At 48.0% G+C, this 22,997-nt stretch overlaps 1 protein-coding gene across 2 annotated transcripts; it reads right to left on the bottom strand.

The window, feature by feature from the left end:
* Nucleotides 1-275: 275 nt before the first annotated feature.
* Nucleotides 276-22,023, bottom strand: tsc22d3 (TSC22 domain family, member 3). 2 transcript variants are annotated; one of them, XM_003970249.3, is made up of 3 exons: nt 21,317-22,023; nt 2,271-2,322; nt 276-1,867 (listed from the first exon to the last, which is right to left on the bottom strand). In XM_003970249.3, exons 1-3 carry the CDS (start codon nt 21,655-21,657, stop codon nt 1,604-1,606), a joined length of 657 nt encoding a protein of 218 aa, XP_003970298.2. In that variant the 5' UTR covers nt 21,658-22,023; the 3' UTR covers nt 276-1,603. The 2 variants fall into 2 exon arrangements, with proteins under 2 accessions (XP_003970298.2, XP_029702867.1); XM_029847007.1 differs by lacking the exon at nt 21,317-22,023 and adding an exon at nt 2,712-3,038.
* Between the last annotated feature and the right edge of the window lie 974 nt (nt 22,024-22,997).

The following is a 22,997-nucleotide window of genomic DNA, read 5'->3' as shown; positions in this document are numbered from 1 at the left end:
CCCGACTTTCCCTTCTGAGACAAAACCTCCAATTGTCCTCCCATTTTATCAGCGTTCTCCTGACCCGAGTTCTAATAAATCTCCGCTTTAAATGCGCAATTTCAGCTTCACAAAAACAAAAACACTCTGATTAACCCTAATCTGGGCAGCAAACCAGCCCTTTGATTTAACAGTCATGAAAGAAGCGATTTAGCTCTACGAGGGCGTCACGCCCGACGCTCCGTCCTGGATCAAACACAAGCGTCTAACGCACGAAACACACGCAGGCAGCATCGTTTCATGTAAACAAAAGGTTTATTGCAAAATGTGCATTTGTATCCAAACGTTTCCAGGACACTTGACAGCAACAAAACCTTTAGCATTACAAAAGAAATGAGCAGAAATCACACGTTTAGCATTAGCTTCTCCCTGTGAAATTTTTTTACACATGGTCCTGTTTGTATAGCTTCCGTTGCTGTGTGAAGTAAAAAAAAAAAAAAAAAGACTGAAAATAGGCAAAGTCTTTGGTAGCTGGACAACAACAACGGCATCAGAGGAGCTCCTCTCTACAGACAGGCACTGTTGTCATGCCATCGTTTCGTTTTGCTGGGTTTTCTTTTTTCCTTCAAGTCGGAAAAGGGAGCAACAAATGGACCAAATCATGGACGCTGCTGCAAAATTCAGGAGTGCACTTGCTTCCAGGAAATGTGCTGGCACCATCCCCGCGACATTTATGTACATCCTACGAGGAGAGTTGGGCAAACGGGGGCAGCGGAGGTGCCTGCCAACCCCCCCCCCCACTCACAACTCTTAAGTTTCTTAAGACTGCTGTACAAACCTTTAACTACACAACCGATTTCTGATCAGAATCACAAATATAAACAGGAGATATAGCAGGATTAGCATCCCCCATAAGCAGCAAGCCCCATCAGACAGTACAAGATTACATTTTGGATTATTGCGGTCGACCGCAGCGGCCCGCTAGCTCTAGGGCCCAGTCCTGTGTGGACCCCCACGGCTCTGACCTCGCCTCCCAGGATTATTCTCGTTATGGTTACAGATACACCAAAATAAGAGCAACACGATGTCGGCGTAGGAAAAGTCCTAGTGTGGTTTGAAAGTCCTTGGAACTTGGATCAAGACTCTGGACGGTTGTTCACCCGATGGGGTTCAACTCTGAGACATGGAGGACTGGCCCAGACGGGTGTCCGCACCTTCCCAACCAGTGCCTGCGGGCCCAGTCCGAGTTACGCCTCCGTGCGGTCCGACTCAGGAGCGGAGGGGGTTTCGGGTCACCCCACCGGCCTGACAGCAGACGCTCCTGGGTGCCTGGGTCGACCGTCTAGCTATTCTCTCGCGACCTTGTCTACGAGGAGACTACGACAGAGAGTTGGACGGCATCGCGGCACGGGCCTGACGCCGCACCGGTCAGAGCGTCTCAAGATCTAGTTTGTGCTTATCAGAGTCAACTGTTCTTTTGGGTCCCATCAATCATTTACAGACCCCAAGCTGGATCCTCCGTGGACTCGAAGGGTTCGCAGCAACGGCCGTGTTCCACTGTATTCAAATGGAGGTCTATTGTGGTTGAGAGGCAGTGGCTCTGCCCGCCCCAAGGCAGAGCCACTTACACAGCAGAGCCAGTGCTGATGCAGGTCTGCTGCTGCTGCTGCTGCTGTTCTGTGCTCCCCTGGCTGCTCTGATTGTCCAGCAGCACATCGGTTGGGATGCGGGACTGGAACTTCTCCAGCTGTTCAGGACTGGCCAGGTTCTTCAGAAGGTAGTTCTCCCTCTCCAGCTGGTTGTTCTTCTCCGCCAGCTCTTTGATCTGCTCCTTGAGGATCTCCACCTCCTCGCGCACGGCGTACATCAAGTGGTTCTTGACGAGATCCTGTCGCCAGAGAGAACATAAGTTTAAAACCGGGCCTGATCCGACTGGCTGGGCAGCTGATGCATGAGCTGAGAGAACAGGGACGTGTTTGCTAGCGTGTTAGCTCTCAGACACATCTGGTCCATTATGGACACAGACCTATTTTGCATTTTTGCAGCAACTGACACATTTATTCTCCGACCTCCTGCACTCCTCACTCTGACCCACATGAAGAAAGCCAGCTGAACATATGGGTCTTAGAGAACATGTGCAAAAAGGTAAATACAGTGATCAATGGAGATAAGTGCAAGAAAAATAACTAAAACTACTGTCAGCTGTTATCTTATGGTGTATTTTACATGGGGAGCTCTTTGGTGTGTGGTTTGAATGTGTTTGTTGTTATTTTTATTGTCATTTTGCTTACCATTGCCTGTTCAATCTTGTTGTCAATGGCCACCACGCTAGCACCAGAGGCGCTGCAGAAACAGGAAGGAAAGGTCATAAATCAAACAGTTCCACGCACAAATGCTGCCAACTTAATCCCTGCGACTAGCTAATCAAATGGCGCTTCCTGCATGGTGAAAGCAAAAGCTCTCAAAAGAGAAAGGAAAACTGCTGCATGGTCATCATCATCATCATCATCATCATCATCATCATGACGCCCTGACACAAGGCCAGAGGGCCGAATAAACACCTGCAGCACATACAAAACAACCACGTCCATTCTGAACCTGTATGTGTATGCGTGTGTGTGTGTGTGTGTGCGTGTGTGTGTGTGTGTGTGTGTGTGTGCGTGTGTGGACAATGGAGCAGCCCGCACGCACACCCAAACGTTCCGAAAGCTCGATCCACAACGGATGTTTACCTGTTGTCAAGTTTGACCGAAACCACGTCCCCTCCGAGGAGAGACGAGAAGAAAGAGATGGAGAAGTTATGCAACTGGTAGACGGCCACTTCCATGGGTGTTTTGGCGAACATCTCTGTGCTCATGTCGAACGTCAAGCTCGCTTGGATTAAAGTTCTCGCCACGTTTGCGACGGGTTGTTAACAGTTGAGGGTAAATCCGAATCGGTTCGGTCTCTCTGCGTCGATGCACTCGCTCCGGGAGCCGAGGTGCTGTGTCAGGGTCTGAAGACGGTCGGTGTCTGGAGCGACTGTCGGTCTGTTGCTATTTCTGCCACCAGCGCCTATTTAAATCAAGTGCTTCTGACGTCACATGACGCGTGCACGCACCCAACCAATGGGAAGCCGACCCATATTTTATGGTGCCTTCTTGGACAGTGGGAAATTACTGCGTTTGAACTGAACCCTGGACGCTTCTTCACGTGCCCTACATACGTAGATTTATGACAATTTACTACTTAAGTAGAAAGTTTTTACGTAAATGGACAGAGCACAGCAACTCATAAAAACAACATGCAGTACACGCTGTGCACGTACGGTTGTGCAAATGGCGTAATTGAACATTAGGTCAAGGTTAGAATTGGACTTGAATTTAAATGAATGGTGCATTAAAGGTATGGTATGGAGCTGATTTGATTTAAAGACGTGTATTAAACCGTCCAGTTAGGTTGCGCGGGGTTCCCTTTGGATGCACAAGATTTACAAACCAAAAGCACAATAATATTCACTGTCTAAACCACAACTTTACGAGCCACGTGAATGCAGCACAAGCTTCTGATCTTCTCCTTTGTTTGCTGTTTTGCACTTTGGGCTACAGACCAAAATATGCAGCCTGTCCGTTCAAAACAACGTAGGCCAGAATATTATATCTTTTAAAAAATGAAATGAAATGAAAACAATACTAAAAGATAGTAAAATAACGTATATTTGATTTGTAATTGAGCATCAGATGACTACTGGGATTTTAGGCATTTTGGTTCTCTAAAAATAGGATTTCAAGTTCCATGAGAAGATATTTAATCACCCGTAGCATGTTTCAGCGAACACAGTGTTATGACCCTGGCGTGTTTACTTAGGGAAAACTGCATATCGGAATGTTCTGTACATAGGTGCAGAGGCATAGGTACTTTTCCATCCCGTCTCCTGGTAAATTTCCCCTCATTCTGGCTCTGATCTCCAGCTCCCTCTAGCGGGTTAAATGTGTAAGACACTGCAATTATAATGGCCTTTATCGGCATATTGACCGTGGAAAATTCTGTGCACGTTTTCTACTCCATTCTATCTATCTATCTATCTATCTATCTATCTATCTATCTATCTATCTATCTATCTATCTATCTATCTATCTATCTATCTATCTATCTATCTATCTATCTATCTATCTATCTATCTATCTATCTAAACTAATTGATGAAGACTAAAGAGAACAATATGTGCTGCAGTGTTGTTTTCCCCCAGTTGTTTAGTTATTGGGCAATACAGCTTGTTCGTACACGGATGTCCTGGGATGATAAGACAACAATAAAGTCTGACAGTAAAGTCTTCGACTCCCCATCAAGCGTTCGTCAGATTAGCTCCTGACGGCTCATCGGGCCTCCGGAGCGACGGCCCAGCCTCTGTCGCCTCCTCGCCCGTGCGCAGGAGACAAACGATGTGTATTTTGGGCAACACTCTGGTTATGTAACCAATAATGAGATGGGAAAGATGACTTTTTTGGGCTTTGCGAGGCTGAGTAGAAAACCCACGATGGGCATTAATGCCTGTCGTTTCGGATTTCATGCTGCGACAGCGCAGCTGCCAGGCTTAATACCAGGTCCTGTTCTGGCAGCATGGGCCCGCTGAATTATCCCGGCCCGCTGCGCTGGGTCCATTTAGAAGGGGGAGCGTCACAGAGATTCCTCTTGGCTTCAGCTGAGATGTGCAGGATTAAAAACAGAAAAATCCACACCGTGGGGGGGGTCTTTTCCACCCTGCCTAAGTCAAATATAACTAATGAGTCCAACCCGGTGCTATGAGGACGGTACTGAAGGAAGCCCCGGACCTTCCTGCAGTACCGCCCACTTCCACTCGCACATAGTTTGAAAACGCCGCCTGCGAGCTCCATTCAAACCCGTTTCTGTGGAACGTTTCTGAGGATTTGTAACGATGTGTTTGGATAAAACCCACTGAGTCACCCCAAGGCCCAGCGATGCTCCGCATGTTCCATCAGATGACCCGCTGCAGGAGCCAGCCGCCTTACGTAACGGCGTGATTCACCAGCACGGCCGGCTGGAGGCCCACGGTGAGAAAACCATTCGCCATTTTCCTAAACGGTTGCCTGTTTCCTGCCACCCCCCACCCACGCCTCTAAAGTGCAAACTGCCTCCCATGCTTGAGTGAGAGGACATGCAAATCTGCCACCAGAGGCAACGCCAAGCAACGCAGAGACTAGCGCGTCCTGCCCCCCCCCCCCCCCCCCCCCCCTGCTGCGCCACCGGTGAGTCTCCTCAGCCATGAACACAGGCGAGCCGCGTGGTCGCTCCAATAAATCCATCAGGATTTAAATCTTCTGCCTGGTTTATGAATGGGGGGGGGGGGGTCATCATCAGCAGGGGGACAGAGACATCTCTCTCTGTCCACCGTCCACACATCAGCCGGGGAAAATGGCAGCGGGAATTCACAACAACAGGGTGGTTGCTGTTCGGGGATGGAGGAAAAGTCTAAAATCAGTCACCTCCCCCCCCCCCCACAACTTACCGCCGATCTGGCCTCTTGAACAGGCTCGGGGAGTAAGGGGGCAAGTAGTTCACGGCTCTCTCGGGGTAGCTGAAGTGGTGGTAGGGGCAGCCGAACCTGTGGGGCGGCTCACCCAGGAGAAAGGTGCACACCGTCCTGGGAGGAGCAGGAATGGTCCCGGCTGGGAGGACGTCGGCGGGACGCCTCTGAGACTGTCCCATCTCCGCTTCTAGATGAAGACGCTTGGAGGACCGGGGGCCCCTGTGACTGGTTCACGCCTCTTACGTTTCGTCTTCAACAAAGAGCCGATTCAGCTCTGCTGGCGGAGCTGGACGGAGGACCACGCTCAGACTGGTACTGGCCTGGCGCGTCTCCATGGAGACAGCCGCTCCAGAGTCACAATGGAAATGATGGCTCCCTGAAACGGTGCCAACTGCTTAGCAGCGGCATCTGTTTCAGACCGGTTCTCAGGGAGTACCTGGAGGGAACGGTCGACACGTTCGTCCCTGCTGCTCCACCATTTAGTGCTAATCTGTGCTGGAACCGTCGGCCAACTCCAGCTTTTCCCTACGGAGCTCGACATAAACGTCGCTGGTTAGGAAACTGAGCTCGACTCTCTTGTACATAAGAGGTCGGCGCAGAAGACAAAGGGAAGCATCACGATGCTTTTAAGTCTTGATGATGTATTTAAGTTAAAACAGACAAATCTATGAAAGTAGGCCTAGCTATGTATCATGTGCGCATCAGTTAAATTTTACCGATTTTAAAGTGCGAGCTAATTGCGCTCTGATGTTCTAGTAGCGTCTCTTGTCTTTGACACATTAGAGCTAGCGCACTCTTTGCTGCTGGCTAAGGTGTAGCGGCAATTCCAGTCCCAAACCTCGTATCAGGGTCACGTTTACAGGCTCTATTTGGATCTCGGGTGTTGCAGGTGATGCGTGTGGCCCTTTATCACAAGATGTTGAGGGATATTTGGCTAATTAGCGCAAAATCCCATGGACGACATTAAATGACGGGTTATAACAACGGATCATCTTCCCAGTTCTGTTCATTTTATGTCCTCCATTACAGTTACAACGTTCTTCAAGTCAGCCAGTAAAACCAGCAAAGAGGTCATACAAACACGTAATAAAACCGCGGCGTGTTAAGTTTATGACACGAGTTTAGACGTGAGCTACATTATGAAGCCAGGAATCTTTAAAGTCTGATATTAAACAGATTAAAAGCATTATTTGATTAATGTGTGCGTGTTTTTACTGTATCTTCATCTATTTGTTCTCCGTCGCCGTCTGTTGCAAATTAACAGGAGCTTCTTGTTTATGTTTCGCTCCACAAGTGGTGCCGCATAATTACATGCCCACAGAAAACTGCCTCCTCCTCCAACATGGCAGAAATGCTCACATTTTTTTGATGTTTGCGTGTAATCTCTGACCGACACGAAGAGAAACGCAAGCTTTTGCTGCTTCACAGTTTGAGGAAATTTACAATTTAACGCATCGGCAAATTGTTATTAGTGTGTGAAGCTGTTTTGTGTTTCGCTAGAAAGAAGGTTTAAATGAGGATTTCCATGGTGGCTAATTTCTTGCCCCACATCGGCAGCAGCAGCTGGTATAAATTATGAATAATTATGGTTTCACCTCCTTTGTCAATTAAAAAAAAAAGCTTTTCCAAAGGTGCTTGAATTAAAGCGCTTCGCTTCAAATACTAGCCTGGACCTGAATGGATCAAAGTAGAAAAAGTAAAAGAAACACTCCGTTAGCATTAGCATTAGCATCTGCTGGGACACTGCAGCGAAGGCTGGGATCCAGCTTCAGGCCAAAGTCTGCAGATTTCACTTGCGCAGCTAAATTTACAGTGAAAAATGCCAAAACGGTGCCGGGAGCAGAGAGTGCGTTATAGAAACAGCCCGACATGATGACCCCCCCCCCCACCAATAACCCGACAGAAAAAGGAAAGGCCGTGTTTTCCAGCCTGCAGCCTGGAGGATTGTTGCACTGAAAGCGTAAAAACACACCAACGATCAGGAATGCCAGGGATCAGGCTCCTCCGGTGCGACTCCAGTCAAGCAGGCTCACTAATGGCTGCATGGATGCTCTGCAAAAGGTCAAAGTTCACGGATCCAATTGGCCGTGCAGCATTAAATAGCAGTGAACTTTGTCATTAGACGTGTCGGAGCCCTTTGACTGGTTACGGGTCGCCTAGTTAGACCTGCGTGTGGAAGCCGGCGGGTCACTCATTAGCTGTTCTGTCTGGATCATGCCCCTCCCTCCTTCCCTCCCCATGGAAAAAAACAATTTAGCTTTCTGCATTTTAATGGGTCTTCAAGACGAACGTAAAAACAGCGCCCAAGCACAGACAAAGATCCTCAAATGTGACTTCGGAAGCCTCCAGTTCCCGCACAGAAGGTGACCCAGTTCAGCGGCGGGTCTCTGCTTGCATAGCTCAGCTGTTGCCGTTGCTGCGGTTGCTTGTGTTTACAGTATCTTCAGTCCGATCTGCATTGCTTTCACTGGCGGAACGCTGACATTATCCCATGAGTACATACTGCACTGAAATCCATCAAGACTGTCAGGATGCCAGCAACTGGAAATGTACCGTGAAGCTGGTGTGCAGCGTACCGTGTGGCAGCAGTGCACGCTTACGTGCACCAAAGGCCAAGGGGTTGTGGAGAAGAGACGCTGTGGAGAAGGTGTTTCTATAAATGTGGGAATGGACGAACTGGCCGGTGTGTTTGACGATGAAATCCTTCTGCCTCACACTCTCCCAGGACTCAAATCTCCCTTCATCTATTTCCATCTGTGTCTCACTGAGTTCACAGCTGTGTGACCTGAGTCAACAACAACTGGGACACCCCCCCCCCCCCTTCCACACACACACACACACACACACACACACACACACACACACACAGACGAGTCTCTGTCTGTCTCTCACACAAGCACAGACGTCTGCACTTGCGCATGTTTTCTTGTTTGCTCTTGCTTACGTGCCCCCCTCCCTTCTCTCCCCCATGCTCTTGGACGGCCACGCGCTCACAAACAAACCCCCACGCACACGCACGGCCTTGTCAGCACGGTGCAGATTTAACTGGATGACTGGTGTCCCGCTGACTGCCGCTGTTGGCGTCGTCCAAACACTGAGATGTTCCCACAGACTCCAGCAGGTTCCTCCGCTGAGCACTAAAGCTAATCCTCTGTCACCTGCGCGATGACGGCGGGACACTGACTACGTTCCCATGGTGTCATTGGCGGTCAGCGCTAGCGCGTCAAAGACGGATCCAAGTGTTTACGGGAAGCATTTTCTTCAGACGGAGACTTTACAGCGCGTGATGGTGTTATAATAAACAGTTACCAATATGAATATTTTAAACCTAAATTTAATGGGAGTAATGTCAGATCAGAAGGATAACATGCTAACATGCTACACAGGTTCTGGCATCAATGTGCAATCACTATTCAACCCAACTGCTGCTAAACAAGCTCAGCTTGTTAAGTGTCCAAGAAAGTTCAAAACTTTGATATTGTATGTGTATTTTTCTTTATGTCAGACCATGACCCAGGAATTCATGCTAACTCCCAGCAACAGGAATGCCCATTCAGCTATCTCACCAGAAATAAGAAAGTGTGCTAACAGTCCAATAATCTATGGATTTTTGGCTGTAATGCCTGACGCACACCTCCCCGACAGCACAGGGAGGAAAAGTACTGTCCTGCAGCCAAAATCCATATTCCATGTCTCTAAACCCGGACTAGCTTGTTTGGTTAGCTGCAGGAGGGTGGCCAGAAGCGGACTAATGAACTTTTTCATTGATTAAAGTGGAACCTTCTTCCGAGGAACGTGTCAGCCTTATTAATGTTAGAATGAAAATACATTCGTTTTACTGGGAAAGGGTCAGTGCACAGCTATGGGGTGGGTTGGTGCAAATATCTGAGGTGTATAGCTAACTCACAGCAACACTTTAACCTCCTCAGACCGCTATAAGTTAAAGTGCAGCAGGAGAGCAGCAGGTCTGAGCCGTGACCGTGGTTCCTCAGCCTGCAGTGGCGGAGGGGATCCCCTACCGTCAGAGGACAGGCGAAGACGGGACCAGATGTGCGGGCCTCTGTTCACCGAGTCTTAAACTGAAAAACCGTGCATTTTAATAGACTGCTTTAAGAAGCCTCGCAAAAAAAAGAACAATTAGAGAAACCACATTCTCCTAAAGCAGAGGAACTCCATACATGCAGATGTCGGCCACCCACGTGAGGAAAACACAGACGGTTCATCGTCATCGTCACTGCTAGACGGGCCTGTTAACGAGAGTGTTGCTGTGTTAATTATTCAGTGCCTCAAAAAGGAAAAAAGGTGAAGTAAGAAGGTATCGGTGAGAGGAGCCGGCCTCGGAAACGCTCGCTGTCGGGTTTACCAGTTACACAACAGTATCCAACTCTTGTTTTTGCTTTTGTCAGGTCAGCAATAATTAGGGAGGAACACAAATGCACTTTTTTCAGGATGTGACTCAGCCGCAGGAAAGATCAACATCAAACGCTCGCCTGAGATCCAGATAAACACGCTGATATCTAGCAGAGCCTCGCTCAGGGATTGTTGAGGAATGCACAGGAACCCCAGCCTATCCTGCCTTCAGAAGGCGATTGTGCGGAATCGAGAAGCCCCGATGAGACTCCAACGCTGCCAAAATCCGTTTGGAAGGTGTTGTGAGGTTACGGGTCACCTCAAGTACCAAATCCAGGCGAGCAAAAAGGGTAACAAGGTGAAGGAGCGGCAATTGTTGCCACCAGCGACAACGAATAATTGTTCATAAATGACGGCAGAGATATTTGAACCAGCCTGAGATCAGACGCCTGGAATCAGCATCGTTGGGGTCACGGATTCCCCAAACAGATCAGATCTTAATAAAACACACACGTCTCGGCGTATCGCACAGGCGGCGCCGAGCAGCAAATGTTCCCGTGACAAAACAAACGAGCCGATCTGTTCTAATGGGACCCAACTCGAAAACCTCCTCAGCTCATTAGGCGGGCCGCCGAGTAACGAATGCAAATGTCGCCGTTTAGCAGCCGCGTCGCGCCGCGTTCCCCGAGAAATCACACCGAGGATGTCGCCAATTTGCCAAAGCAAAAACTCTTTAGCGCAATCGCGGCGCGGCTGCGACGTGGGAACGCGTTTCAGCGGGAGCCCGACATTCGCCCACGCAAACAAATTAGCCGGCGCGGCGACGCGGACGTCACCCTGCGCACCAGTCACGCTCGTCTCCTTATTCTGGTGCCACAGCTCCTCGGAGGAGCAGGTAAACACGATCTCCACAGACGGCACACAAAAGCTCAGGTGAACAATAGCTCTGCCTCCGGCATGTACCCACGAGGTCCAAAGTTCACGCTAACGAACAAGAACGACCTGCTGCCAGCGCTCCCGCGTCACAGCAATTATGTGTGTGCAGCCGAGCGCGTCTGCCAGGTTCACGTGCACGGGCCGTAACACGTGCATGTGAAGAGATGCACGCAGGTATCAATTTAAGGCCGGCGGTGCGTGCAAACAGAGGCCAGCAGGGCGGCGGCGTCTGGACCTGCTGCGGCGCTACAGGGGAGCAAGTGAACAAAACAAAAAGTCGGAGAAATCAGAGAAACGAGTCCTGGGTCGGGTTTGGATGACGTAAGACTTCTAATCAGATCTGGCCCGAGGGCAGAGCTGCGTCAGGCCTCTGTTGTTCGACGGACGTTATCTCGCAGGTGACATGTAAATGACTGAGTTCAGGTGCTCGCTATCAGGATCCCCCCAGCCGGGGCTAACTGGGGCCCCGCGGTGCACAAAACACCCCTTCTTTTGGAAGCTCGCGCCATAAGTGCACGTGAAATAGGTGCATTTTTCCTTCTCTCTGGATGCTGGTTGTGGATTCACAGTTTAAACAAGCTGCAAGTTTAGCGATAAGAGAGGAGGGAGGGAGGGAGGGAGGGTCGGGGAGGGAGGGAGGGAGGGAGGGACGGGGAGATCTGCCAGCTTTGGTGAATCCAGGGAGCAGGTATGTGTGAGTCAGTGACAGCTGCAGCCCTTTCTCAATACGAGCCGCAGCTATTATTTAATCCATCACCGCCCCCGGTCGGAGCCGGTGAAAGTAAACAGCAATCATGGGAATCTCCTGAGCTCCTGGTCTGAGGGTGGACCTTTATCCTCTGTATTAGGCGTCGGATGGTAAATGAAAGTGATATCAGCCGTTTATGAGAAGCGATCACATCAGCTGGAGAAGTGAAAGAGAATTTGCCGTTTCCGCGCCCCTCCCACGCAGCACCTGACCTGCTTCACCCCCAATGAAGGGAAATGAGCGATTAAATCCTCAGGTTCTCCAGCTCTCGTGCTCGCCCAGCGTCTCCCTGCTGATCTGAGCACCTCTGACTGACGTAGGAGGAAACACGGCCGCTTTTTCAACAAAAGCTGACGAAAACACAAACTTCAGGAACTTCAAATTAGGGATTTTTGTTTTCTGCACTAGCTGACGCTCCTCGCCTGCCATCTGCTGCACACTCATTTGTTCTGCCGTCTGTGTCTCCTGGCTCTCATTTCCAGTCGCTCCCCAGTGTCTCGGCCCAGCAGCATTTCCCCGGGACGTCTCGTGTCTCTCAGACGTCTCGTACGCTTGTCTGTTTGGAACCCATGTCTGGAAGCTTAACTGTGAACTTTAGGCCTCTGAAACCATATCTGCAGCCTGTTTTTACAGCTAAAAATAGATACTTCCACATTCACTTCACATTCTTATTAGAGTTATGGAGGGAAATAGGGGGGAATTTCCTGGTTTTCTGGGGTGAAAACACAAACATTCACCCTATTATTGGCATCGTTATGCCATGTTTATAACTCCACCTATTGTAAAAAGGATGTTTGGAGTAGTAAATGCACAGAGATTTTTTTATTATTACATACAAAATGTTGGGCAATGGAACCGTGAGAATAAACCTGCTGAATTATGGTGCACGCACATCCTCAAAGGCCTGCAACAGAAACATCCCACGGTGTCGAATTCACCACTTTACCAAACTCCAGCAGTTACTCGCCCCGCCTGAAGACTGCGCCGCCAAACGCCACAACAGGAAAACGCCAAAAAAAAATGACGGAAGAGAGAGAAAGAGTGCAGGAGAAAGGGAGGAGAAGGTTTTCACAGCTGTTGTTAGGCAGCGTTTCCTCTGATAGCTGGTCTTGGCTGCACTCCCAGTTCTTTCCACTCAGTGACAGAAATCATGGCCGCCTTGTAACGCGAAGAGGACATTTGCGGTGCGTTCGTGTCAAATCAAAGACGCGGAAAGTAAATCTGACAGAGACAAAAAATGCTACATTACGAAGAAGAATTAGCCAATCTTCTATTTAAGTCTTTAAGGGACCGAAACTCATCCTCCATTTATGAAGGACAGAAACGATCATATCAACTACTGATTAATGTCTGTATAATAAGACGTTTTATACAAACTCAGACTTATGAACAAAGTTTAAATCCCATAGGTCTCCATGTCATGTATTTAAAGAATAATAACAGTGCTTATAATGAGTATTATTATAGTTTGGAACAATACAAGTTGCCAACCACACAAAATAAGTGACGCAACCATGGCGTCACCTCCACACACACAAGGAACGTCAGCAGAACATTTCAGGGTCAGATTAGAAGGAGTTCGCTGCTCTTGTTTGACCATTAAACTGAATCTGATTCTTTCTGTTTTGACAAATGAAACATGCAAATACAAGTCGGCAGAAAACAAGAGCCAAAAGGGGGGGGGGGGGGGGGGGGGTGTCGGAGCCCGGATCCAGAGAATTAACAACAGTTAGAATGTGAGGAAGTATCACGCTTGTGTTTTATATACAGTACTCGCTGGCTGTCATAAAATAACAGCAAGGGTGTAAACTTCCTACTGATATAAACCACAATAGTTCTCTCTCCCTCCAGACAGGCTGGGAAGTGGGCTCGCAGACAAACGAAGCCCGAGGAAAACCGCCAAATTTGCCCGGGCCGGCCAAGGAACAGCTCGCATAACAACACGAGCTGATAAATAAGCCGCGGCTCCAAAACAGAGGATGGCCGGTGTTTTCGCCAGCATTTCCACACGTTGTGTCTGTTGTGTAACCGCCGGTGAGAACAGGCGTCTGTCTTCGGGGCTTCGCACCATTACGGCACGTCTGCAGGTTATTTGTGGTTGGAGCGTCGACCACGACAGACCTTCATCAGCTAGACGGGATGTCAGGAACACATGGGTGCTGCTAGATAGCACGACAAATATAGAGCGTGACTGGATCCTGGGGCTTTGCACAAGCTGGACTTATCTTGTTGGTGATGTGCTGTATAACTCAGTAACGTTGTTTTTTACCGCTACCTTCTGCTTCACAAGTATTGCAGAACCTAGCTGAACCTTAAGGTTGCACGACACCTAATGCTAATGAGTGATTACACTAAACAAACCAGAGGGCGATGTTTTATGTAAACACTGAGACCAGAATAGGAACTTTTGGAGGACTCACAGCTAAAAATCTGCTGCACGGGAATACGCTGCTGATTGATTTTTGGATGGAAAGTGTCAAGATTGACTTCAATCATGACTCATCATCCTTGTTTTAAGTCAAAGGTCAAGATCAAGAGTTTGAGGAAAAGGGCGTGGTGCCAGAGAGATTCCTTTAATGACTTGCATTTCAAACGTATTTCAGCAAGTCTACATAGCTTGAAGCGGTAATGATAGCAAATTTAGACAGTAGGAATAAAAAAACTAGTTTCCAGCGAACTCAGTGAACCTGAAAAGCCCTGACAAGTCCTGACCCGGAGTGTTACCTCAGCTTTTTCCCTCCTCACTGGCCCTATTGTGAGACACCTGTACTCCTCATCATCACTACGTCTTTGTGTACATTAGAGGCCCCAGAACGAGCGGCCTCAGAAATTGGAGGGCAGCCTGCATGGGTGTGTGCACAGGGAGAGACAGGATGGGGTTCGTCACTGAAGGAAGGACTGAGAACGTCCCTGCCAGAGTCCTACACTTTCCTTTACCCAGCAGTTTGAAGCTCTTGGTCTTCTTCGTGATAACGACCATGTGGAGGGTTCTGGAAACAGCGTGACGTACGCATAAAGAGTGAACACAACATTTTCGTCACAACCCGCGCAGAAAACCCACAATGGGAGCAGGATTTTGGCGGTGGTTGCTGTGCAGCCACTCCTGCAGAGCACCGATGGATTAGCGAGGTACACTTGGATCAGCGGGTTAATGCAGGGTACAGACAGACGGACACGATGAGGCGCTGACTCATTCCATGACAAAAGGCCAAAACAGGAAATAGATCGTGACTGGCTGATCCAGGTGAAAACACGGTCATTGGAGACGCCCTGTTTGTCTTTTAACCACAATCACAGGATCAGCCTGGGACAGGACACCTCTGGCTTTGCTCCCTTTTGAGTGAACTTTGCCTCCTTCTCCTTCACTCCGCTGGCTAAACCCAGAAAACTACGTTCCAGACGCAGCGCAGCTTGGCTCACAGCCGTACATTCATTTTTCTCTCTTCCTTCTTTCAGGTTCTTCTCTGCCAGAGAGCAGGGTGGAAATAAGAGCTTGGCAGGAGTCGAGTCCTGCTTTCTGCCAGTGGAACCAAATTGCTCCCGGCGCAGCAAATCCCTCCTTTCTTCTGAAGTTTTAGCAGAAGAATGAACTCTTGTTTAAGGTCTGCGCTTCATTCTCACACACTCGCCACTTAAGAAAAACATGTAAATTTGGACCAGTAACGGTGACCTGGGTTTGATTATGGTTCATGAGGACTTGCCAAACGTCTGGTCTCTTTCTTTTTTTTTTATTTGGGCCTTGTATAACACAAACTAAGTCACAGAGGCGTTTTGTTTTTTTTTCTTTCATCCTGCATCACGCAAGAAACACATTGAGAAAAAAAAAGGGCATTGCTTAATGATACACCGATGCTGAAATTACCTCACGAAGGTGGAACCAGGTTGCACCACATGTTCTTAAATCATTTTGACAGTGGGAAGATTCCTGTTTGTTTGCAAAGGTCAGGTTCCACATCACGCTCTTAGACAGGAGGGATAGGTTGGGCTGAGGTGACGCGAATCACTTCTGAGGGTTTTAATTGTGGTTAACATGAAGACGCCGTCCTGCCGCTGCAACGTGAGCGCCAGACGTCCTTCGGTGGAACATTTGCTTTACAAAACCGATTGATGTTAAATTTTCACTCATTTCGACACACAGACTGACCCAAACTGTGTTCCCCTGAGCAAACAGGTGACAAATGTTAGGTAAAATAACACTTCTTTGATGGCACCTCCACACTGAAAAAAACAACCCATAAATTCTTTGCAGGAGAAACACACGAGGAAAGAATAACACAAACGAGAGAGTGTTGCTAGCTTAGCAGGACAGGCCGCAGGCTGAAATGTGGCTAAAGCTACGAGCTCAGGAACACTGTCGATTAAGATGCCCCCTTGAGGCCGTGCGCTTCTTTATTTATTTTGACCTGAGAAAAGATGAGCTGAGAGGATCCTCATCCTCATCCTCATCCTCGTCCATCAGCATTTAAACGTGCTTGTCTTGGTTTGGGTTCGCGTGTGTGGATGGTGTGAAAAGGTACCTGACCTGTGTAATTGCACCCCACTGGGGAATTGAGGCTAATGACAGGCCCACCCCAAGCACCCAACATCTGGCTGCTGGTGAAAAAAACAATGTCTCAGTCAGACGTTTCCGCGCGAGCTTAGTTGAGGCTTATTTTTAATGGACCCATTACATGACTTCTTAGATCTTTCTTTGTAAATCCACACACTCATAAGGAGAGTGTGGAGGTGTCCTACAGAATGGCCTCAGGGTGGAACTCCTCTTGCGGTGCGACACAAATCACCGGGCCAGGTTAGCACCCAAAATAAGTCTTAAGCAATCGGAAAAATTACCTTTAAACTATTCAACTCCAGATCTTATTGAATGAGTCAACACACCGGCTGCTTTCAAACGCAACATAATGATAGATTTCTAGTTTATTTCTCTTAGGTAATTACTATTCTTTTCAGTCAAAGCATAAAAATATCTCTGCAGAAACGCCAATGTGGGAACCTTCGTCTTCAGTTTCCCAGCAGACTCTGCTGAGGCTCTGCTTTTGTGGTGGTACCTACAGATTTGTAATCTCCTCCCCGGTACATACTGTACCTTCACCGCTGTCACTCAGGACAAAAGAGCTTAGCTGGATTCTGCCATGGTGACGTGTCTAATACTGGGTCACCTTTGAGAATTGCACCAGGTGCCTTCGTGATGCAGCACATGTGGGATTTTGTGTCTGGCAGAACACGTCAATCACTTTGGTTGACCCTCGTTGCCATAGAACAAGTGTATGGATGCAGGCGGCAAATGACACATCTGCTGTTAGGGTCTGGTGTTGGTGAATTAAGCTCCATCACAGCAGCTCCTGTTAAAATATCTCAATAAGATGAAGCATAACCAGTTTCAAGTTTCAAGTTAAAAACTGAAACTGAAACTCCGAAATAGATACTGTGACAGCCATCCGATGGGCATGCTGTGTTTATCATGTTGCCTGGCAACAGAACAGAGAAGCACAGAAGGATTACATCAGCCTTCAGTGAAAGGAGTGTCTGTGACTGTCAGAGCAAATACACATTGATCCCCCCTCTATACAAATGGATTTCAGGTGTGTGTTAATGTCTGTGTGTGTGTGTGTGCGTGTGTGTGTGTGTGTGGGTGTGTGATCAGATCACTCTTTCAGAAGATCACCTGTGGCGTTCCTGTAAAAACAAGTGTTGCTGTAAATAATAGTTCCAAGGAACATGTTGGTGGGCATGAGTCCAAACCAGGAAATGAGAACTATAATTGGACTTTAGTCGTCGCTATTCTTTAAAGGAACCTCTCAATTATTTTCTATTCTCAAGGAACCTTAGAGGGAACTCAGAATAACGCCTATAAAATACATGGCCTGTTGTGACTTTTACCTCTAACAAATTACTTCCTCACTCTATAGGAAAATAGCTGATTCCCAGATGTCCTGAGCCGATCTTTGTCCCGGAGCTTTACTGTCAACAACACATTATTTTTAGCTAAACCTGTCTAGGTTTTGTCCTTGCCCCTCTGTTTGTCTAGATCTCTAACTTATGTTCCTCAGGTGTTAAATTCGTAACCTTTGATCGACTGGCCGGAGATCCGGTGTTCCACCTCAACATCCTTCCCACTGACCTCTTTCCCCATAGCCCCTGTTTCTTGTTGACACTGGCCTACCAGTAAGTCCTGGAATGCTGTAACTCTCTTGAACCCAAACAGGGAGCCGCGGCTCACCTTCACTAGTCTTACAGAGGTTCTGTGGTCTTGCAGGGGTGTGAAATCTGAATTGCAACTATTGCGGCAGCGACTTTCAGTCTGAGGAAGTTGCATGTAAAGAGTCAAAGGTGATGGTGCTGTGACAGAGCTGCCTGGTTCTCTAGAGGCCCAAGATGCTGGCAGAAAAAAAAGGCTCGACTGTCGTCTTTGCCCTGTAAATAAGCCGCAGAATGACCTGGGTGAGGGTCACTTCCTGTTAGAAAGGAAAGGAGCCAACTAAGGTGGTTTAGTCATCCTGGTGGACATCTACCCTCCTGGACATCTAGTTGAGAGATATTGCAACTGGAAAGAACCCCTTTGGTGGGTGCTGATTCCTTAAATCCTAACCCACTGGGCATGTTTGGAATACCCACCTCGGTCATTCTGGGATGGATGGATGGATGGATGGATGGACGGACGGACGGACGGACGGACGGACGGACGGACGGACGGACGGACGGATGGATATGCCCTTTGAGCTATGTAGTCTGGCCCTATCTGTCTAGAACTCCCATGTTTTCCATGAGTCTATACAACAACAAGCCTTCATTGTTTTCAGTTCTGGATCCAGCCCACCACCTCTCCATTGCTGCACATTCCTCAGTTTCTCCAGTCTCATGCCAGCCAGCACAAGAGCCTGAACCCATGTAAGGAGTCATGTTCATGGACACACCTTGATTACAAAACCGCTCTGTTGCAGCAGAGGCTCTGCCATCAGTGATGCATATCATCTGTCATAGTTAGCAATTATCTCCTTTCACAGATCTCTCCTCAGTGAACCGCTCTCCAGACGGCACTTAGTGTTACACTTGTGACCTGCAAGCAAGCTAGCTCAACAAGCCAGTTTAGGGAGATATGCAAAATAATGATGACATTATGCAATGTTCAACTGTTCAAATATGGAACCAGTTTGCCAGAGGAATCCGTACTTCTGCCGTACTTTTGAACATGAATGTGAGAAATTGCTGTTGAATCCGATGTTTTAGTGATGTGTCGTAAATCTGTTACTGCTGTGCGTGCGTCAACGGGGGCGATCCTCATCTCAAAATTCTTGCTAACCATTCCAGAGCAGACATGGAGCTTTGACGCTTCTGAAAGGTGTAAAAATCAGCTCCGCCTTGTCTGCCTGTCACATCTGTTGTACAGAACATTCAGAACTAACGTAGCTGAGCTGTGTTTTGACTGAGCTGCAGCCCCGTGAAAGTGCTTGTATCAACACGACAGTCTGCTTCACCCTTTGTCTGAAGGTGTCGGGCGTCTGCCTCGGACCGTCTGATCGCCTGGGGCTGAAGGTGTGAGGCTGTTTTATTTATTCAGCGCATATTATTTCAGTTTGAAAAATCACAGGGTCTGTCCACCTGAGTCACGCTAGCCCCGCCTCCTGCGCCACACGAGAGTCAGGCGAAGCTCCCTGCACATTCCAGCGACTCTTGAAACATTTACATAACACGTTAGTTGGCCACTGTGTCACACAGTCAATCCAGGGGAAAAAAAGTCCTGGCATACCTCCACAGGTCACGCTGGAGATTTGATGTCTTAAAAAGCTGCAAATGTGAAGTGAACACGGCCCCGCCGGGTTGACCACCCAGGGGGAGCATAAACCCCCGGCCAGACTTTCATCAGAATCCAGGCACTCCCAAAGTAAGCTACTTAGAAACAGTTTGAATTTCTGTAAACCTCCACCTCGCTTCGAAAGGATTAAACCAGTGTGTACATGCGTGAATGAATGAGCGTGTTTGTGTTTCTGCCCTCATAAGTGTGGAAAAAACAGACCAGATCCGTGAACGCCACATGATCCAAGTCCCTCCCGAGACAAAACAGGTTCGGGGGACAGAGTGTTCTATTTGTCAGATAAACAGTGGAGCTGGACCAGGGTCCACACTGGCCACTGACACGGCAGAGCACACTGTCAAATATTTAAAAAAGAGAGATTTGATTCTATCCGTAATTTAATGACCCACACTATCGATCCAAATCAACATGTCTGAGGGTTTGACCTTGACAATAATAGTAACTAATAAAAGCATTACGTTTTATCACTTATACACAACATGACCCATTGTGAAAATTTACAACTTGTGACTGGATAAAAGTATTTAATTTTCCAGCAGCTGCGTCAGCTTTTGACAATGCTCAGCATGTCCAGGCCGAGGCAGCGTCCTGTCTGAGAGGAGTAAATGGTGCGACTTCGTTTGAGGACCGTTTGTACTCAGACGGTATTGATCCACGAGGAGGGAGATAAGGGCCGATTTTAACAGCTGTAGCACATAGCGCAGTTAAGGCGGGTTAAAGTTTAACTTCTGTGGCACGGTTAACCTGCACGCTGCAGCAGCCGGGCTCCTGGAGGAGGTGGAAGGAGTAGCGATAATCCAAGGGAACATTCCAGATAACATCCCAGTACAATGATACAACATGGAGTGTTATTGCTGCGTTTATTAAACTTTTATATAATAATGGGCAGCGTAGTCTAATAAAACTAGCCAAGCATTGAATGCAAGGCTTTGAGCATGTTGTGAAAGAAGGAACGACATTAAAATCCAACAAAACCTCAGAACATTAACAATCCAGACAGACAGACAGACAGACAGAAGCCCTTTTGCATTGTGCTAATATTAGCAGATACCCTTAAGTCACCTTTGCCTCAGGTGATACCCAGTCAGGTCGTATATGATTACAGCTTAAGCAGACGTTGAACACTGTCTGCTGGCTCACCTCCAGGACTTTAACTATGATCAAAACAGAACAACGTAAAGATTTTCATTTACACTGAGGTCATCTGACAGGTGGCTGCTTAACAAACCATCCAATTACCAGCGACCGTGTGGAAGAACATTCTCCCTGGCAGAGCCGGCACGACGTCGGCCGTCAAAGGTTATTTTCTCAGTTTTGACAGCAACAGGAAAAAAGTGTCAGGCTAATTTTAACCAGGTTTGAGCAACTGCAGCGCTGCATGACAATTCTCTTGGAACAAAGTGAAATGAAAGACTTTTTTGTTCCTTTGAGCTTTGATTGTTGTTTGAAGTTTGGGGATTTAGCGCCACAGGTATTCCTTATTTCTTATTTTCATTATAAATGTTTACAAAGGTGTTGCTGGTAAACAGTGCTAGAATAGTATGTAATATAAGGCTACGGGCAAGCCTTTTATGTTGTACGTAGAAACTGTGCAGCAGGAGGTTCGAGATATTCAACATTTCAGAGTTCATTTATGATGTAATGCCCTTTTTCAGAATACACCAACACTGATGACACACACAAACCACCTTGTCTGTCCAGCTTTAATGAGCTTGCCAAAGTGTTATGACACTCTTCTTGGAAGTTTAAGTGAACCTGGCTGTAACTACTTTAATCAGCCTTTTTAAAAGATGGCAAAACCTGCTGATCCAAAACTCCTCATTAGTCTACATCAACAATCTGGTTCATTTGAATCAATGACAATTTCTCCAGTCGGACAGCTAAAGAGTAACTTTAGAGCACGCCTCTGGGTTAATGAAAGACTCTTTTATGTTCAGTTGTCACTGATAGGAGGACACCAACATACCTGTGGAAGAAGAGCAGAATTGACAGCATGGTCTGGTCAATGTTGCTGTTGCAGATGCCCTCGTTGAGGAGGAAGCAGGGGTCCCTCACCACCGATTCCAGGGAGTCCTGCCTCATGATGTTGTTCAGCTTGTCCGTGTTCAGGTTCTGGTACATCAGCTGGTTGCGCAGCTGACGGAAGTGGTTGACGCTGGGGCTGGAGGGGCTTGCTGGAAGACCTTCTGTAGTGCCCAGGCCTTGGGTTGGGCTGGTGGACATGGCGTCAACACAGCCGTTGGCCAAGTCCAAGCAGCAGTTGCAACAGTCCAGGCCGATGGGCGAGAGGCAGTCATCGTCTGACATCTCGTCTGACAGGTGGAGGACGAGGAAAGACGTCCAGACGCTGAAGGAGGGGTGCTGAATGTGATGGATGTGTGAGAATGAATGGAGAATTGAATGACAAGGCAGGTATCAGGGTTTGTTTCTTAGCTGAGGGAGTCCTGTCGTCACGCAGGATGGTGGGATGCCAGTGTAAATTCCTCCCTGAGAAGTGCAGTCACACCAGGCCGCTCGGCCCGCTCCTGTCCCTGAGTTTCTCTGCCTCTGCCGCCTGTAGCCTTTTGTTCAGGGCCGACGCTGGTGCAGCAGCGCGTCGCTAATGTGGCAGCAGAGTGAACGCCCCACACACACACTGACACCGTTTCAGCAGGAGTGCGACTGAAAGCAAAACCCAGAAGCTGCTTTTGGTGCACTTTTTTTTCCCTTTGCTTGGTGTGTCTAGAGGTGGTGGGAGGGGGCTACAAAGCTGAGAGGGAAACAGGCAGGGTGTGGAAACTCCCCTGATTGGCCAAAAGCATAGCCGGTGCGCACAGTGGCCCCTCCCCTTTCATTTTCAGCGTAGCCATGCACATGTCAAGTGGAAGGGAAATGGAGGGAGGGAAGCCTGAGAGCATGCTCGAAACATGTGCAGTTGTACCAGACCCGCCCTGCTGCCGCTACGCTGACAGCACAGGGAGTGTCTGGTTGAGGGAGGCTGCGGGGACAACACAACTGATGACTTGTTCACTAATCTTTCACAGGAATTCAACTTGTGTGCCACTGAAACAGGATTGCATCTACCTTGTATTTAAATATTATCAATAATTTCCTTACCACTTCCCTGCTATTGATAGCATTTATAAGGTCTTTCTTTGGAACCATGCTTCACAATATATGTGTATTAAATGTGAAGGTAACCAACCTCACACTCTCCAAAACTTCAGCAAGGAAGACTTAATCATAGTGCAAACTGCGCTTGCAGCTGTATTTTTTCCAATCTTTGTATTGAGCCCCCCTAGTGGGCAACTGCGGTACTGACGCACCCATGTCTCTGTTCACCGTGCTTATCAGGGCCACACCTGGGGCCAATTACACATCAACATGTTTTTCTACAGTGAGATTACTTGAAGAAACATGGTTAGAACACACAGCCTTTGCATGAACCATAAACTAATAAGCTTTTTCCAGCGAGGACACTGTGCTAACCACCATCGTTCCAGCCTGCTGACTTTTAAAGCGGCTGAAGATTGTGCAATGTTCAAGTCTCATGCATATGGGTTGGTTAACAAAGATAAAGATCCAACTACAAGTTCATGAGCTACACTACAGAGACCAAAAGTCCAGATTAGCTTAAATAAAGACAGTTAAATGGAGGGTGGTTGATT

This window comes from Takifugu rubripes, chromosome 14, assembly GCF_901000725.2.
Source record: "Takifugu rubripes chromosome 14, fTakRub1.2, whole genome shotgun sequence".
NCBI lineage: Eukaryota > Metazoa > Chordata > Actinopteri > Tetraodontiformes > Tetraodontidae > Takifugu > Takifugu rubripes.
Note: the sequence above shows the minus strand (reverse complement) of the source record. Positions and strands in the feature narration are given on the sequence as shown.

What these genes read in the sequence shown, in the direction of transcription:
- tsc22d3 (XM_003970249.3), bottom strand. Translation starts at nt 21,657, where the DNA reads ATGTCAGACGATGACTGCCTCTCGCCCATCGGCCTGGACTGTTGCAAC. An exon ending in ATTCTGCTCTTCTTCCACAG is followed by an intron (nt 2,323 to 21,316) that starts GTATGTTGGTGT and finishes CTGTTTCTGCAG; the next exon opens with CGCCTCTGGTGCTAGCGTGG. An exon ending in ACAAGATTGAACAGGCAATG is followed by an intron (nt 1,868 to 2,270) that starts GTAAGCAAAATG and finishes CTCTGGCGACAG; the next exon opens with GATCTCGTCAAGAACCACTT.